We start from the raw sequence: 15931 nt of genomic DNA, 5'->3' as shown, positions 1-15931 counted from the left end.
TATATACATCTATATGTATGTGTATCTATACTTCCAAACCCCATTCACCCTCAGTTCCTGCCTCCACTGGCTCTCCTTCAGTCATATGCAGGCCTTTTGAGTTGACCTCAGTTCCTTTCTGTCATCTTAATTCTTGCTTACTTTTATGCCAATTCAAGGGGAGAAGGAAGTTATAGCCAGAGCCTCCACGGCTGTCCCTCCACTCATTTCTCTCTAATCTCATTTCTCTCGCTCATCTTCTACCAGAACCTGTTAAATTCCACCCATGACAATCTTTGACTCGGCAAAATTGTCTTTGTCCCTTGTTTTACATGACCTTTCTGTGGCTCACCTCCCATGGCAGTAAGTAGTCCGGTTCGACTCACCTGCTCCCTTTGGTGGTGGCCACTTCCTGCGGTAGCCCCTGCTTCTAAAGACTCTCTCGTCAACCAGGCCTTAGCTTTCTGCTCTTCCTTCTCCCCGGGGCTTCTTTTCTTTTTCAGTGTTAGCACTCCACAGTCCTGCATGTCATCCTTGAGCAGGGCCACGCTAATCTTCTCTGCATTATTCCAATTTTAGTCCATGTGCCACCAAAGTGAGCAAGATTTCTACTCTTATAGCTCCGAGCACTATTTCTAAACTTGACCACATCCCCCTGAGGAAGATATATAGAAAGGTCCAGAAGCCTGCAGGAATGTTTCTCAAACTGTAAATCATTCCATATGGCTGGGGGCAGCGTGCGAAGGAAGAAATGGCAAGCAGGAGCTAGGCCTCCAGTAACCGAAACCTGAGGAATTCACATTGGGTGGTGAGACCAGGAGAAATGTCTGCTTCTTTTGCTTTACATTTTTAAAATAAATTTCCCTATCTTTTATTCTGTGTGATTTGTCTAATATCTATTTTGTTTTGTTGATTAGTTAGGGTTTTTTTGTTTTTTTTTTTTTTTTTTTTTTTTGAGACAGGATTTCTCTGGCTGTCCTGGAACTCACGCTGTAGACCAGGCTGGCCTCAAACTCAGAGATCCACCTGCCTCTGCCTTTCAAGTGCTGGGATTAAAGGTGTGTGTCTTCATACGTATATTTTCAACTTTGCCTCACAAACACTTTATCTTTTAATCACAATTATAGAACACACACGCGCACACACAAATAGAAACCAAGAGAAGTGAGTGACTTCCTGAGCCGAGTCACATTTTCAGTTTCGGGTTCCTAGGCCCTTCCTCAGAAGAGTCTCATGGCACCAGGTGAGGGGTGACTTTGAAATCTTTTACTTGAGGTCTCACTAGACTACTCAAGATGTACAACTTGCTTGCTGGTGACCTCATTTATTCTGTCCTGCCTGAGAAGCAATTTTCTCCTCTTTGCTCATGTTGGCATTCAGGAACCCCAAGAGCATCAGCAAGTGCCACCTTGGGAGGCCAGATGCCTGCTGCTGAGGTGACCGGGAGGCTGTGAGGCAGACAGCTGGGCCAGCCCACACCAGTCACCCACATGGTCTCCCTTACAGCTGTTCTCACAGCCCCACTAAGAAAGCACCCTTTAAGAGTCTGGAGATAGAGCTAGGGGACACCCACAGAAGTTATAGGACTATAACCTCCCCCCAGACAATGTTTCAAGTCCCTCAACTTCAGCTTCTTTGCTCTTAGTGATTTCTCCCATGGCCGTAAAAATAAAAGTCACTCTAGTCTTTAAAGTAGGTCACACTGTGGGGGAAGGGAGCTGCTGAATACAGATGTCAAGGAATTTTCACCCTTTTCCAAACCAAAAATAAAACTTGGAAACTGTCTGAAGAAAAGAGGGAGAGCTTAAGAAAAGCCAGGGAGAAGGAGGTGGGCGGGGTGTGCTTGCCCTAAATTCAGTTGGCCCACAGCAGACCTCTCGCAGAGAACTTGACTCTGTGGTGATTCCTCACCATGACTGCCGGTAGGACCCTTGGTGCATGATGCGACTAACGGCTGGCTCTCCTCTCTTTCTAGCCACTCTCCCGGCAAAAAGCCTCTATTGATCAATCAAAGACTAGAGAGGGAGACAGGGCGAAGCCGCCTTTTGGATTTCTTCATCCAAATGGTTCTGAGATTCACTATCTGTTCTACGAAACAACACATGCAGTCGCAGCAAAGGCTGGGGGAGAGGCTGTGGAGCCCACGTGTGGGTTCCCCTGGCTTTGCCTCTCCTTTCCTGCGTCTGGCCACCAGCCAAGCGGGCTTTCAGCTGCTGCTCCTGTTTCCAGTGCGTAGACTCCCCTACCCACCCCTGCTATTCTGCAGGGATTGGGGATCTGGTGAGGCACAGAGAAAGGGTGACAGCTTCCAGCCAGCACAGCTGTGGCTTGGTCTCCAGCGTCCAGAGTTTTGGAAGACTCTTTGCAAGTTTCTGGTCAGGAAATATTAATCTTTGCTCCTTTCTCCTGGGCTGTCACCTTCCTGATCATAGCACTTCTTCCCTGAGCAGCCAGACTCTTCTGCAAACAAAGAGTGTGCATCCCCTCACAGGAGAGGGGGATGGCCTAGGAAGAGCAGAGATAAACAGGAGCAGAGCCACCTGCCACACAGGCCTGGTCTGAGCTGTGAAGGTCAGGTGATGCTGGCAGTTAGCTGCAATGGTTCTCGGGGGTGCAAGGAGGGAATCAAAAGGAAAAGCAGCCTGAGGCATAGAATGTCCACCTTAATGTTTGGAGTCCATGGAACCCAGGTTAGCTGAGTTGAAGAGAATGGTTTAATTTGGTTTTTCTTTTGTTCTCCCTTTGTCACCCCAGAGCGAGTAAGCTCCCAGCTGATGCCCTGCCAGGCAGGGTTGGGGGTAGGGGGAATGGATGGAAGAATAAGCAGTTGGGAACAGGACTTTTAGCACATCCCTGAGTACTCGAGAAACTGAAAGGAGCCTTGCCTTAGGGGACTGGGCAAGTTGGCAGAGGTCCAGTTGATAGAAAGAAAGCAGATAGCTGGAGCCAGGGTGAAAACTTGGTTAAAGTCAGGGACAGCTAATTCTCACGTTCCTTCTGAAAGGTAGGGATGTGGCTTATGACACAGGCCTGGTGACCAGGTCTCAGAACATACCATAGAAAACGCTTTAGTAAATCTAGGTTTACCCACAAGCACCGTAAGCCTACTCCACCTCCGAGTCACCTGCTGGAGATGCTCAGGGTTGTGCTAGTGATGGCTGGATCTTTTTACAACCTCCAGAGATGACAGTCTGTACTCATCCCTAAGTGGGCAGCCTCCAGCGGTGGAGACTGCCATGGGTCTACAGAGGACAGAGAGGCCTTTTTCGGAATGCAGTCCCCAGAGGCTTCCCCTTCTCTGCCTGCAGAATTCCAAAGGCCTGAGACAAACCCCAGGATACAGTCCAGCAAAGACTACTTGGGCTCTATCCCCCTGGGACAGAGATTGCTAAAGAGCCTTTTTATTTTTAAATCTTCATTCCCACTACTGGGGAGGAGTGATGGCACACATGAGGCAAAACCAAATCAGACGGGGGCATCCAACTAGATGTGTACATCTTACACTTTATTTTATTTATTTATTTTGATTTTTCGAGACAGGGTTTCTTTGTGTAGCCCTTAACTGTCCTAGAACTTGCTTTGTAAACCAGGCTGGCCTCGAACTCACAGATATTCGCCTGCCTCTACCTTCCGGAGTGCTGGATTAAAGGTGTGTATTACCACCACCTGGCCATATTCTTTCTCTATTGTACTCTTATTACTAGCCGGGCAGTGGTGGCACACAACTTTGATCCAAGGACTCAGGAAGCAGAGGCAGGTGGATCTTTGTGAATTCGAGGCTAGTCTGGTCCACAAAGTGAGCAGGACAGTCAGGGTTACAGAGAGAAACCCTGCCTCGAAGAGAAAAGAAAAAAGAAAAAAAACGTATTACTGAAAACGTCCAAGGGCATGAGTTAAAATTGAAGTGATTCCTAACCAACTCTGCTTCTGTTTTTCCTCCCAAAGCTTTCCACTGGGTAGAGCTTTTAATTTGAACAATGATTCAAAGGCTGCGAGACAAACTGCTCATTACTGGACAGAGTGCCAGGGATCCTGGGAAGGCAACCTCACGCCCCACCGGAGCACTGCACTTCGCAGTAAAGGTTCCATTCATAGCCAGGGAAGGCCGGACCAGCGTTTCTTTTCATCTCACCTTCTTTTAGGTACTGCTGGGATAAAAGGGAGTCTAGGAGAATGAAAATTTCACAAACACAGGACCAGAATAAAATATTTAGGGCAAAAGACCAGAAGTCCCTTGGATATTCAGTGAACTGAACTAACTCTACTAAAAAAAATAATAATAACTATAAAGAAATAAATTTCTATCAAACACTATGCCACAGTATGAGGCTTTAGACCACAGCACACTGGCTCTGAGCTATATCTTCACACCAAGTAAGTTGAAGAGATTCACGTTAACCCAAGGATAAAATGGGGGCAGTTCTGTCATTAACTTCATTCCCAATACTAACATGTTTTATTCTGAGTATTCTGCCAAAGAAGTTAAAAGGTACATTCCCTACAACTCCCCATTCTAAATCTAATCTACCATCAGGAAGGAGGGGAAACGCTGCTAGAAGCCACAGAGAGAAAGAACCAAGATGATGATGATGATGATGATGCTTATCATTTTTAATGAGACTCTATGTATCTGGCTATCCTGGAACCTGCCACGTAGATCAGGACTCCGACTCAGAGATCTGCCTGCCTCTGCCTCGTGAATGCTAGAATTAAATGCATGTGCCACCAAGCCTGTTCCAAAATCCCTTGAAATATCTGGCTTTTGCATAGTGTTAAAAGTTTTCAACTTGGGGGTCCAGCTCGGTGGTAGAATGATCATCTAACAGGCTTGGAGTCCAATGTTACAATGGTTAATTTAATGAAGGGACTGGAGACCCACTCAAAGTGTCCCCCTCCAAAAAGGCTACACAACTCAAAACAGTTTCTACTCACACTGTATATCACCTAGTTCTGATAATCCTACCTGAGCATCAAGTGCCCAGGCCTAGAAACAAGCATGGCTTAAGAAACAGTCTACGCGGCCGGGCGGTGGTGGCGCCAGCCTTTAATCCCAGCACTTGGGAGGCAGAGGCAGGCGGAGACCAGCCTGGTCTACAATCTGTTCCAGGACAGGCTCCAAAAACCACAGAGAAACCCTGTCTCGAAAAACCAAAAAAAAAAAAAAAAAAAAAGAAACAGTCTACGCCAGCAACTAGAGCTACAAAAACTCCATGGTCTATTTTATTATTATTATTATTATTATTATTATTATTATTATTATTATTCCTTCACTCATCACTGAGAGCATTTGGATGTCAACAGGAACGTTGTTCTCTGCGATTTTTACTCCTGTTTATTCCTTCCTGAAAATAGAGCTGATAAAATCCAAGAAAGTCACAGGGTTGGTGTGAGACAGACGCAGCAACAAACTCTGCTGGTGGAGCTAAGCTTCCTGCCTGCCAAGGGGCCAGAGGAAAAAGGGAATAAAACGACCCATATTTGCTGATAGGATCATTTAAAAATAGCAACCTCCTTCTTCTCCTTTCCGACCAATGGACACAATCCTCTTAGCCCACATCTGATTTACACACACAATTCACTTCTGTGGCAAGGATAACAACTAACAGTTGAGTGCTTCCCAAGTAGGAGGCAGGAGTCTGAGCCAGGGTCTCAATGTGTAGCCTTGGCTAGCTTCCAACTGGAGAACCTCCTGCTTCAGCTTCCCAAGGCCTGGAATTGCCTGCATGTAGCACTTTGCCCTGTAGGTATGAAACACTTTCCAAGAACATCAACTCAGTAATTTTTACAACTTTATGAGGCAAGTACAATTATCCTCCTTTTAGACTTGGGGAAAAAAATATACAGAGCTGAAGCAACACAGTGGCAGCAGTAAGGTATGAAACTAAGCATCCTGAGCAACAGGATTTGTGCAACAAGGAGATGCTGTGCAAACTCCTCCCGGTGTACAGGCTCTAAATTAAGCAGACACACGGTCCCATGGTTCATCTTTGTGTGAAACCAAGGGCGAAGAAGGACCTTAGTCACACCTCAAACAAACACAGCTCTCTTTACACCAAGTGTAACCCTTTCAAATATAGAAGCACATCGAGACAGCTGTTCGAGCATAACTGCATTCTAGTAACAGGAAATGTTGGCAGAATTAAGGCCCTGGACACCTTCATTTTAAGATCCACTTAATGGAACCTTAGTAGTTATAATAAAGCTTAAGTAGCTAATGTCTAAAAGAAAAACAAGGCAATTTAATAACTTCCCGATTAAAGCATGTTTCATTCTATGTCTATATTATTATGGTGATGGAATAGAAAGCTCACAGCTCCCTTGCTTAAAGAAGCTGGTCTTACAGAAAGAGCAAAGCAATGGCCTCCTCAGCTATGAGTATATAATTAGAACAAGCTAGGGCCAAGGCGTCCGATCATGCTCCTTTTGTCTAAAGCTTTGTCTCTTCTCAGTTTCTCCTGTTCTCTTAAGACTCTATTTAGATAAAACTGGTGCCGTCTTTTAAAGAACTAGCAATTATATTATAAAACACAGTCTCTAATTGGCTTGCTCCTAAGAGATCACTACCTCTTAAATATTGAACGTTTTGCATTAGGCAAACGGTCTCTTTAAATTGACTTGGCTGTCATCTGTTTATCACGACCCAAAACACTTATGTCATCATGTAGGTGACAAGCACAAATCAGGAAGTTCTGCTAAATAAGAATTAAATTTACTCAACCCTCCTTGGCCTCCTTCCTCCTCTAGTTTGATACACATAATTTCACTTTCACCAATGCAATTACTTTCTACAACTAAATTACGGGGGGGGGGGGGTAAAATTTCAATTTTGACATCTAGTGGAACACAGAAATGGATCTGAACATTTAGACAAGTCAATCTCATTGGCTTCTTCATATTTGGCCCTACTAGACTTCTGAAGTAAGCTGTTACCCACTAACCCTCCCCCATTAATCTAAAAAAAATAACCCATGGTCTATAAATTCACAGGAGACTGAAACAAAAGTTTTGGTGGAAACATCTGAGGATAGAAAAGGCTTCAAAACTTGGTGCTTTAAATTATTTAATATTAAAGATTCCATTGATCAGACTACAGAAAAACCAACTAACCTAGTCTATAGAAAAGGCAGTTGTAGGGACAGGTTAAGAACCTGCCAGCCCTCGACATCAGCATCTATCAATCAGCAGTCCTCTGAGATGAGGATGTGTGTGGAAAAAAGAACCCTCCCTCTCCTTCCCCGCCCCCCCCCCAAAAAAACCTCTTATATGTGTCTCTCCTGATACTTACTCAAGTAAACCAACAATGTCCCTAGTCTGTCAATGACTGATACTAAGAACCACACTTTCATTTCCCGGTCTGGCCACCCCTCCCCCCACTTTGTTGAAAACCCAGACAGGTGATTACATACAAGCAGGCAATGGAGTTGCTTCAAAATATTTAATACGTGTTAGACACGTAAAGTTACATTTTTATACAAAAATCAATACAGAGGAGGAGAAAATACTGTACAAAACCCTTATCAGCTCCCCCAACCTTTATACAACAAAGACTGGAGTCACCGTATCTACAAAACCATAAGGTCCTTCCACTTAGAGCTCGTCTGTAAACTTTGTTTCATTAAACACTTTTTAAAAGCACTGTGTAGTAAGTTCTGAGCTAGAGCTTTTAAAAATATATCTTTTCTCTATAAACTCCGTATTTCCAAGCTTGAACTCTTCTGTGAAGTTCACCAAGCTTCTTTCCCCTTTGGGGAATTGAAGGTCCCTTAATGTTCTGCTGTCCCAGAGTAATCACAGGGTAGAAGCGCTTCTGTGCTAGAGAAAGGTGGGGAGGGAGAAAAATAATACAAGTCTCTACTCCAGACGAACTCCCTCTAGTCTGAGGAAATCCTGTGAAGAAACGCCACTCCGCGCCCGATGAGGTTCTAGCTTTCATGAGAGTGTGTAAAGTCCCTCTCTCCCCCAAGATCGAGCGGGGAACTCCCCTGCCTCGAGCCTTTCAGCAGCTTCCTTTTCTGTGCTGCTGGCGGAGGAAAGTCCCGGTCTGCGCCCCCAAAAGTCTCAAGCCCCGGGGAAGGGGTGGTGCATTCCAGAACCACAGAACAGTCTCAACACAAGACAAACTTACACACGGACACACACAGACACAAAAGTTAACGATCGATCGTCCTCTTCCGATAAGCCTCCAACTCTAGGTCTCTACGTGAGACTCGAGAGCCACGGCCCAGCCGGGCTGCCCCGTTCGGGGCGATGTGCTGCCCGACAGCAACCAGTCTCCCCTTCGCGCCCAGCGCCAACGGTCTCGGCTCGCCCTCGAGGCCGGGAAAGGCCACGGCCGCACTTCGGGGACGCCCGCTGCTCAAGCTCCAGCTGCTCGGGCCCCGGCAACTCAGAAGGCCACGATGGCTGTGCTCCAGGGGCTCATGTCTCTCAGCACCGGCTTGTCGCAGCAGATCTGCCCGGGCTCGGCGGCTTCCGGGCCGCTCTCCTCCGCCTCCTCTTCCTCCCGGCCGCCCGCAGGGCTTTTCCGTAGGAGTCCGGAGAAGCTAGACCCGAAGATGCTGATGAGGTTTGCCACGTTCCCGGTCTCCATCTCCTCGTCGGTGTCCTCATCGGTGGTGCTCGGCTGCTCCTCCGAGTTCCGGCGCGGCTTCTTGAGAGGGGTCGAGCCAGGCGCCGGGCAGCCAGCGCGGCCACCACCCACTCCCGCTGCGCCGCGCTTCCTGGGACACGGGGCGGGTGGCGCGGGGGAACCGTCCCCGACAGGCTGCTCCTCCCGGGCCGGGGGACAGCCGCACGGGCGGCGTACAGCCCGGGGCCCCTCGGGGCACGTGTCCGAGCCGCCTCCAGAAGCCGCCGCGCGCGGACGCTCCACGCGGCTCCAAGCAGCTGCCGCCGAGTCCGTCTCTTCGCCCCGGAGAGCGTCCCCTGCTCCTGAAGCCAACGGCTCTGAGCTTCCCGCTCCCGGTGTGTGGCACACCACGGGGCGCTGAGGCTGCGGCTCGGGCTCCGGCCAGGCGGCGCGGCCGGCAGGGGGAGGCGGCTCTCCCCAGCCGGAGGGTGGCCCGGCCACCGGCTCTCCGGGCTGCTGAGGCGGTGGCACCGCCGGAGTACCCGTAGGGCCGGCCAGGTAGAGGCCAGGGCATGGGTCACTCAGGTAGACCTGGCGGGCGCTGCGCAGCACCAACGACACCAAGAGGTTCTTGTGCAGCTTGATGCCGCCGCGCTGGACCCGCGAGTTGTAGATCTTGCCAAGGGAGATGCTGACGATGCGGTGAGCCTCCAGCTTGAACTCCATCCTGCCTTCGCTTCTCAAGAGGGGAGCCTAGACGATGGGGTGGGTGAACGCCGGTACGCGTTCCGAAGCGGGAGAGGAGCTGGAGGCAGGAACCCTGAATAGGTTCGCCTCTGGGGTGCACCCTCGCCGGCTGAAAGCTCGGTGGAGAAAAGACCCGGTGACGCGTAATCCCCTCCGCCTCTCCACCTAAGACAACAGACCTGATCCCGGCAGCTCGCTAAACTGAGAGGAGCAAGCCCACACCGCGCCTTATATAGACTCCTCGAACGCCAATCACAAAGTGCTGCCAACCGTTCTGGGCGGGCCGATGCGGCTCGTGCACCGCCCCCCAGCCAATCGGAGGAGGAGGAGGGGCGTCAGGGCCGGTTCAAACGTTAGTCCCGCGGAGCAGGCTCTTAAAGGGGGCGATCGCGGTGGATCCATTGAACAAGTGCGGTGGGATTTGGGTTCCAAGGCAACGGTGTAGGCGAGTGAGGTCCACAGAACTGTCTGTCGTTAGGATATCCGAATTGTGAGCTGGAACTCACTGGAACCGAACTGTCATTCGTTTAGGGTGCTGAAAATAATGAAGTTCGGCTTTCTTCATGAGCAGTCTCCAACTGCTCACACCATTTCTTGACAGGAATGGAAGCTATGGCAATACAAGACAGGGACAACCCTGAACAACAAACAGCACGACGTTTTGCTATATTATTTTGGAGTCAGTTCCTTTCCCATTAGCGTCACACTCTTAGCATTTGACCACAAACAAAAGGGGAAGCTTCTGGCTTATCAAGGAACAGTATTCAGGCACAAAGTCATTGGTTCTCGCCCAAAGCCGTCATTTTCCACTCCCTTCCCCAAATCCTCGGTTGTCATATTATTAAGTGGAATGAATGGAAGATATTACCTACTTCTCCACAGTCTTTGCTTGTTTGGTTGGTTTAGGAGTTGGCTGTTCGGTTTTTCTTTTTTTAGCACAGTAACTGACTAATTCACCCTTGGGAAAATCTAGTAAGTTCTGAAACTACAAGCAGAGAAGTCCTGGGTTCGCATAATGATGTTGTAAATTTGTTTTATGACAAGCTAATAACATGGGAAGGGTCCCGGTCAACCGCGTACTCCATCCCCTGACTCTTAGTACCCTGACAAAAGGGCCACAGGATTCTATTGGTGCCTGATGACTTTGTAAATCATTCATAGTCTTTAAGTTTCGATTCTAAAAAGGAGAAATCACATATACACCTATTTTATTATACAGAAGATAATGACAACTCTTAGCCACAGTAAACTTCAGCACAGCTTTCACGGAGTCTGGGTGAAAACTTGACCTGATCCTACTACAATAGGGTTTTGCCAAGCAATATGTTTATGCAAATACTAGTGAGAGGAAGGCCTGACCATAGGCAGTTCACAGTCGGGTGCCCTCACCTGTGATAACCTGGTCACTTCCCCTTGACCACTCACTAGTAGTTACAAGTGAAGCCCCCCTTCCTAGGAATTTCCAGCTCACATAGAGGAGAGAAAATAATTATGACATCGAGCTACAGCAACATATGTTCATTAATAATACAAGGTTCTTCTCTATTTTCTTCCTTTGAAAATCTTTTCTGTCCATCTTTCTTTCTTTCTTTTTTGACAATATTTATTAAATATTGGAATCCAAGTCAGCATCTACCCTTGGCCACTTACTCTTAGCAGCGAAGACTTTGCATGCTTCCGGTTTCCTAAGGGAGCAGCTCAGTGAGGTTCTGATAGAACCTGCTACATTACAAATGACCTGTTCAGGAGGACATGGAGAGTGTATCAAAACAGTGCATCTCATGGATACCTTCATTGACGCCACATAATAGGTGGTCTTAGATAAGTGTACTGTAGCATATTATTTGTATTTTAATAAATAAATCTTTCCTGAAGACCAGAAAAGCAAAGCAGCCAAGCTACTAGAGAAGTCTTACCTCTACCAAGGCTGGGCGATGTCAGACTAAGCAGACTAAATTTCACTCTCCTCTCATTTCATATTCTCTCTAGTTCTGGGATTAAAGGCATATGACTCCCTAGCTCTGGGATTAAAGGTCTGAGCCACCACCACCTGGGTTTGTTTCTGCATTGATCTTGTATAGCCCAGAGTGGTCTTGAACTCATAGAGATCCATCTGCCTCTGTCTCCCAAATCCTGGGATTAAAGGTATGTGTCATCATTACCTGACCTCTAGTGGCTTTAGCTTTGCCTCTGGTCTTCAGGCAAGACTTATTTGTTAAAATACAAATAATATACCACTACAGTGTAGTCATAGTCCGTGCTCCTGTCTAATACAGCTTGCTTAGCCGTACATGCCAACCGATGCTCCTTCTTGAGTGGACTCCGTGAGTTGGTTCATGACCATGGGGAGGTACAGGACCTGTGTCTTTCAAAGCTTTATTTCTTTTACCAGCATTTCTTTTTAAGATTTATATATTTATTTATTTTTGATTTTTTGAGATTGGATTTCCCTATGTAGCTCTGACTGTTCTGGAACTAGCTAGCCTCGAGCTTGGAGATGTACCTACCTCTGCCTCCCCAGTGCCAGGACTAAAGGTGTGTGCTGCCTTACCCACCAAGCATCATTTGATTTTATTTAAAAAGTCAAAGAATGGCCTGATGGTGGTGGCACACGGCTTTAATCCCAGCACTGGAGGCAGAGGCAGGGGAATCTCCGTGAGTTTGAAGCCAGCCTGATCTACAAGGGCTAGTTCCAGGACAATTAGGGCTGTTTCACAGAGAAACCATGTCTCAAGAAACCAAACCAAACCAAACAAAACCAAACAAAAAACCCTCAGACTAGCACTGGGCTTATATATGAACACTATCGAAACACCTTAGTTATTAGAACATGCTCCCCTCTCCACTTGAATTTGGAATAACAGAAGTGGCTATGGAAGGAAGGAACATAGATGGATGTTTGAGTAAGGAAAGCGTATTTGAAGAGGTGCTCAAAGCTGTCAGGTAGCATCCAGACTCTGAGAAGCAACACAAGGATGGAGTACAGGGAGCATCTCCTTTGTCAGGTTGCCAAGGTGATGATAGCAAATCCTGGATGCCTCAACAGGGAGGCCTCAGGGACTGACTAAAGATAACAAGAGGACCCCAGGATGGATTCTAGAACAATCGGTATAGCAGGTGATCAAGTGTAAAACCTCCATGAATGTTTAGGCAAAGAATTATTGAGAAGGCATGAAGTAGATTGAATGAGTTAGAAAGAGTGGGGGCAGGGGAGTAAAGAGACAGGGCTGTGTGATGACTCAGAGAGGCAGAGGCTTGCTGTATATGCACAGCACCCAGAGTTTGGATCCCCAGGTTCCCATAGAAGGTCAAGCCTAGTGGTGCATGCCTGGATCCCTGGCCTGGGGAGCAGAAACACGTGGCTTCCAGGGACTCACTAGCTAGCCAGTCTGGCCAAAATGGCAAGCTCCAGATTCAATGAGAGACCCTATCTCAAAAAATAAGGAGAAACCCCAGTATGAAGAGGGAAAGTTCATGAGGCTCTACCCCAAGCTGAGGAACTTTTGTCAAGTGCTGGCTGCTATAGGAGGGAGCCATGACCCCTGGTAGGTTGCCTGTGCTCCAGTGGGTGGCTCTACCCCCGTGTAATATGCTCAGTGCTCATTGGACCAGTGGGTTGAAGAGGAGGAGGAAGATATGATGAGAAAGTCAGGAGGAGGAGTTCGAAGGGGGTAATGGATGTTAAATGTGATCTAAATACTTTGAATTTGTGTACGAAACTGCCAAAGAAAAAAATAAGAAATAAATTAGGTAGAGTGTGATTGAGGAAGATGCGTGACTCTGGCCTCCATATAAGCATGCACAGCTGAGCACACCTGCACACACACACACACACACACACACACACAATGTAAGAGACAAAAAGAACTCTGGTGATGTAATGCTGATCTGGGATACTGCCCAATACACACAGGCTGCTAAGGGGCCTGAGAAGGCTTTCTGACCCATCTGAGCTGAGCTATGCCAGCATTAACCACAGGACACTTTACACTCCTTCGTGGCTGCCCTTATCACTTTCTTCCTTTATGCCTAGCGCCCCTCCCAGCTTGTGCCCTTATCAAAGACAGGGATAGTGAAAATAGAGGCTGCCTGATGGGGCACAGACACTAACCATCAGAATGTCAGGTTACGGAAGGCACCTGTGGGACAGGCAGGGTGGCAGGAAGGGGAAAGAGCTGGGAAAGATGTCCCATCAACTGTCGGGACATGCCAACATTGTAACAATTGAGGTGGCCACGGTAGTACATCCAGAGATCACATATGTAGAATCTCTAGTAATCATGAGATTACGAGCACCATGATGGTCAGCTTACAGGCGTTATAGATGAGTAAACGGAGACTCCAAGAAGTGAAGTCAGTTTCCCAAAGCTGCCGAGTTGTAAGTTGGGATGGTAGAGATTCATCTTGAGTGTGTGATGTTCTGGCCTGTAATGCCTGGATCCACCTCTTATTTTCTGTGTGACCTTCAAAAACTTATTTCATCTCTAGTGAAATAGGAAAACTCATCCTACTTTTGTGCCTCAGTCTACCGTGGAAAATGGCACTAATAAAGATGACTTGCATTGTTTAGTATAGGTCATGGTACATATAAGCACTTACAAAGTCTTACCTGTTGCTATGGTTATTCTTTTTATTTCATCAGGACCCAGCACATCATGGAGCCTTAATAAATGTCAGCTAACTTGCGTTTGTGCTTTCGTAATTATTGCCAGGATTTCCTGTAATCCTGAGCCGACGGAATGGACTCTTGAGAATTCATCTCCAAGGGACCAAGCACTTGTGATCAGGAGGCTTCTACTACCACAAAGTGAGGACACAGTGGCTATGAAATGTGGCTAGTACAACCGAAGATATTAAACGTTTAATTTTATTGACTTTAATCAACTTAAAATCAAAACAAGAAGTGTCCCTCCCACCAGAATCCATTTACTTAGTCATATTTTTAAAGCTTAAGTGATATGTGCGACAAATATAAATTCCACAGCAGGGTTCAGGAACTTAGTATCAAAAGGAAATGTAAAATGCCTCATTTCCATTGTGATGGCAGAGCATAGTAGTGCATACCTGTAATCCCAGAGCAAGTGCTGGGGTAAGCTGGGGAAGGAGGATCAGCCAAAGTTGAAGGCTACCCAAGACTATGTAGAAAGATCCGGTCTCAGACAAACAAAATTCTCCCCCAAATCACAGTGGAAATCATAATAAAATATTTTTATGATAGTTACGTATAGAAACGACAAAAATTTTGTTATATCGGGTTAAATAAAATAATTTAAGCCAATTAATATAATTATATAATTGCATTATATATTACATTTATATATTGTTGCTATATCATTATAATTGTTTACATACCTGGCTCTAGTCGTATTTCTAGGGACAACAAGGAGGTAGTTAAGCATAACCATATAAATATACTGGGGATAACAGATGTCTTTAACTGGAGAAGAGAGAAAGAACAAGGAAGATAAAACAGAAAGAAAGTGAAACACAAAACAGTTTCAATGTTAAAGGGAAAAAATAAAGACATGCCATATTTACAGCACTGTAGAAACAGTTCACTGGGCAAAGAGGGAGAGAAGAAGCCACAATGCTTGGAAAAGCACTTACCTAGACATAGTACCACATAAACCAACCCAACAGTATTTCAACTCAAAATGCAAACATACCAACAGGGTGTGGTTGCACAGACCTGTAATTGAAACATTCTGAAGGTGGAGGCAGGGGCATTAAGACTTTAAGGGCTGGTGGATGGAGAGAAGGCTCAGCAGTTAAAAGCACTTGTTGCTCTTCCAGAGACCTGGGTTCATTTCCCAGCACCCGCATGGCAGCTCACAACTATCTGTAACTCCAGTTCCAGGGAATCTGACAGATGCACATCCAGGCAAAAAACCAATGCACATAAAATAAAAATAAAATTATTTAATAAAAAAAAAGCTTCAGGGTCATCCTTGGTTACATAGGGAATTCAGTTCTAGGCCAGCCTGAGCAACTGAAGAATTTGCTTTAAAAGCAAACAACAAAACGAAATAATATGCAAATGTACAAATAAATTTCTGAGGGTGCTCACTTGGATAGCATCACCCTCCTGGGTTGCTGGAGTGGACTTTTTCTTTAGTCTTGATGTCCACCTGGAAGGTACAGATACATTTACTTGTAATGTGCCATATTCTTTCCTGGGGGTGGGGGGTGCGGGATGGACCCACCATAAATGTCTTCCCATGACTATTGTGGGATTCCAGCTTTCGGGCCTGGTCTCCCAAATCCTATGCAATGCAATGTTCAAAACAAACTGCCAGGACTGTGGATAGGCTGAAGCCCTCTGAACACCATGGCAGTTCTCACAGACTGAGTCTGGGCACAGGGAGCAGGGAGGTGCTCCTATTCTTGTGAAAGTGGCTAGTAACCTTCACATCACAACTGCATGTTAGCATCCCCTGCAGAGCCCTTCGATATCCAGGCACCCAGACCTTACCAGATCCTTTAAATCAGAGAGGCTCTGTGGGGAGACAGTTCTGTGTCACAGTTTTCCAAAACTCCCTAGGTGGTTATACTGTCTAGACGGTGAGAAGAGTAGCCAAGCGGATTGGCTTTGGATCAGCTCTAACAGTTTCGGGTTCTTTAAATCTACTCCTCTGA

The 15931-nt window shown here is 46.6% G+C and overlaps 1 protein-coding gene and 1 non-coding gene across 2 annotated transcripts; both read right to left on the bottom strand.

Moving 5' to 3' along the window:
• Positions 1-476: 476 nt before the first annotated feature.
• LOC126497416 (U6 spliceosomal RNA) lies at positions 477-582 on the bottom strand. Its single transcript, XR_007590605.1, has one exon. It is a non-coding gene; the product is annotated as a U6 spliceosomal RNA (small nuclear RNA).
• A 6817-nt stretch (positions 583-7399) lies between these two features.
• Ier5 (immediate early response 5) lies at positions 7400-9508 on the bottom strand. The gene has a single exon (XM_050135159.1). It carries the CDS (start codon positions 9272-9274, stop codon positions 8366-8368), a length of 909 nt encoding a protein of 302 aa, XP_049991116.1. The 5' UTR covers positions 9275-9508; the 3' UTR covers positions 7400-8365.
• Positions 9509-15931: the final 6423 nt, after the last annotated feature.

The sequence above is a fragment of the Alexandromys fortis genome, unplaced genomic scaffold (genome assembly GCF_014885135.2).
Source record: "Alexandromys fortis isolate MF-2015 unplaced genomic scaffold, M_Fortis_MF-2015_v1.1 scaffold_21, whole genome shotgun sequence".
Lineage (NCBI taxonomy): Eukaryota > Metazoa > Chordata > Mammalia > Rodentia > Cricetidae > Alexandromys > Alexandromys fortis.
The sequence above is the reverse complement of the archived record's forward strand: the minus strand, read 5'-3'. Positions and strand labels throughout refer to the sequence as shown.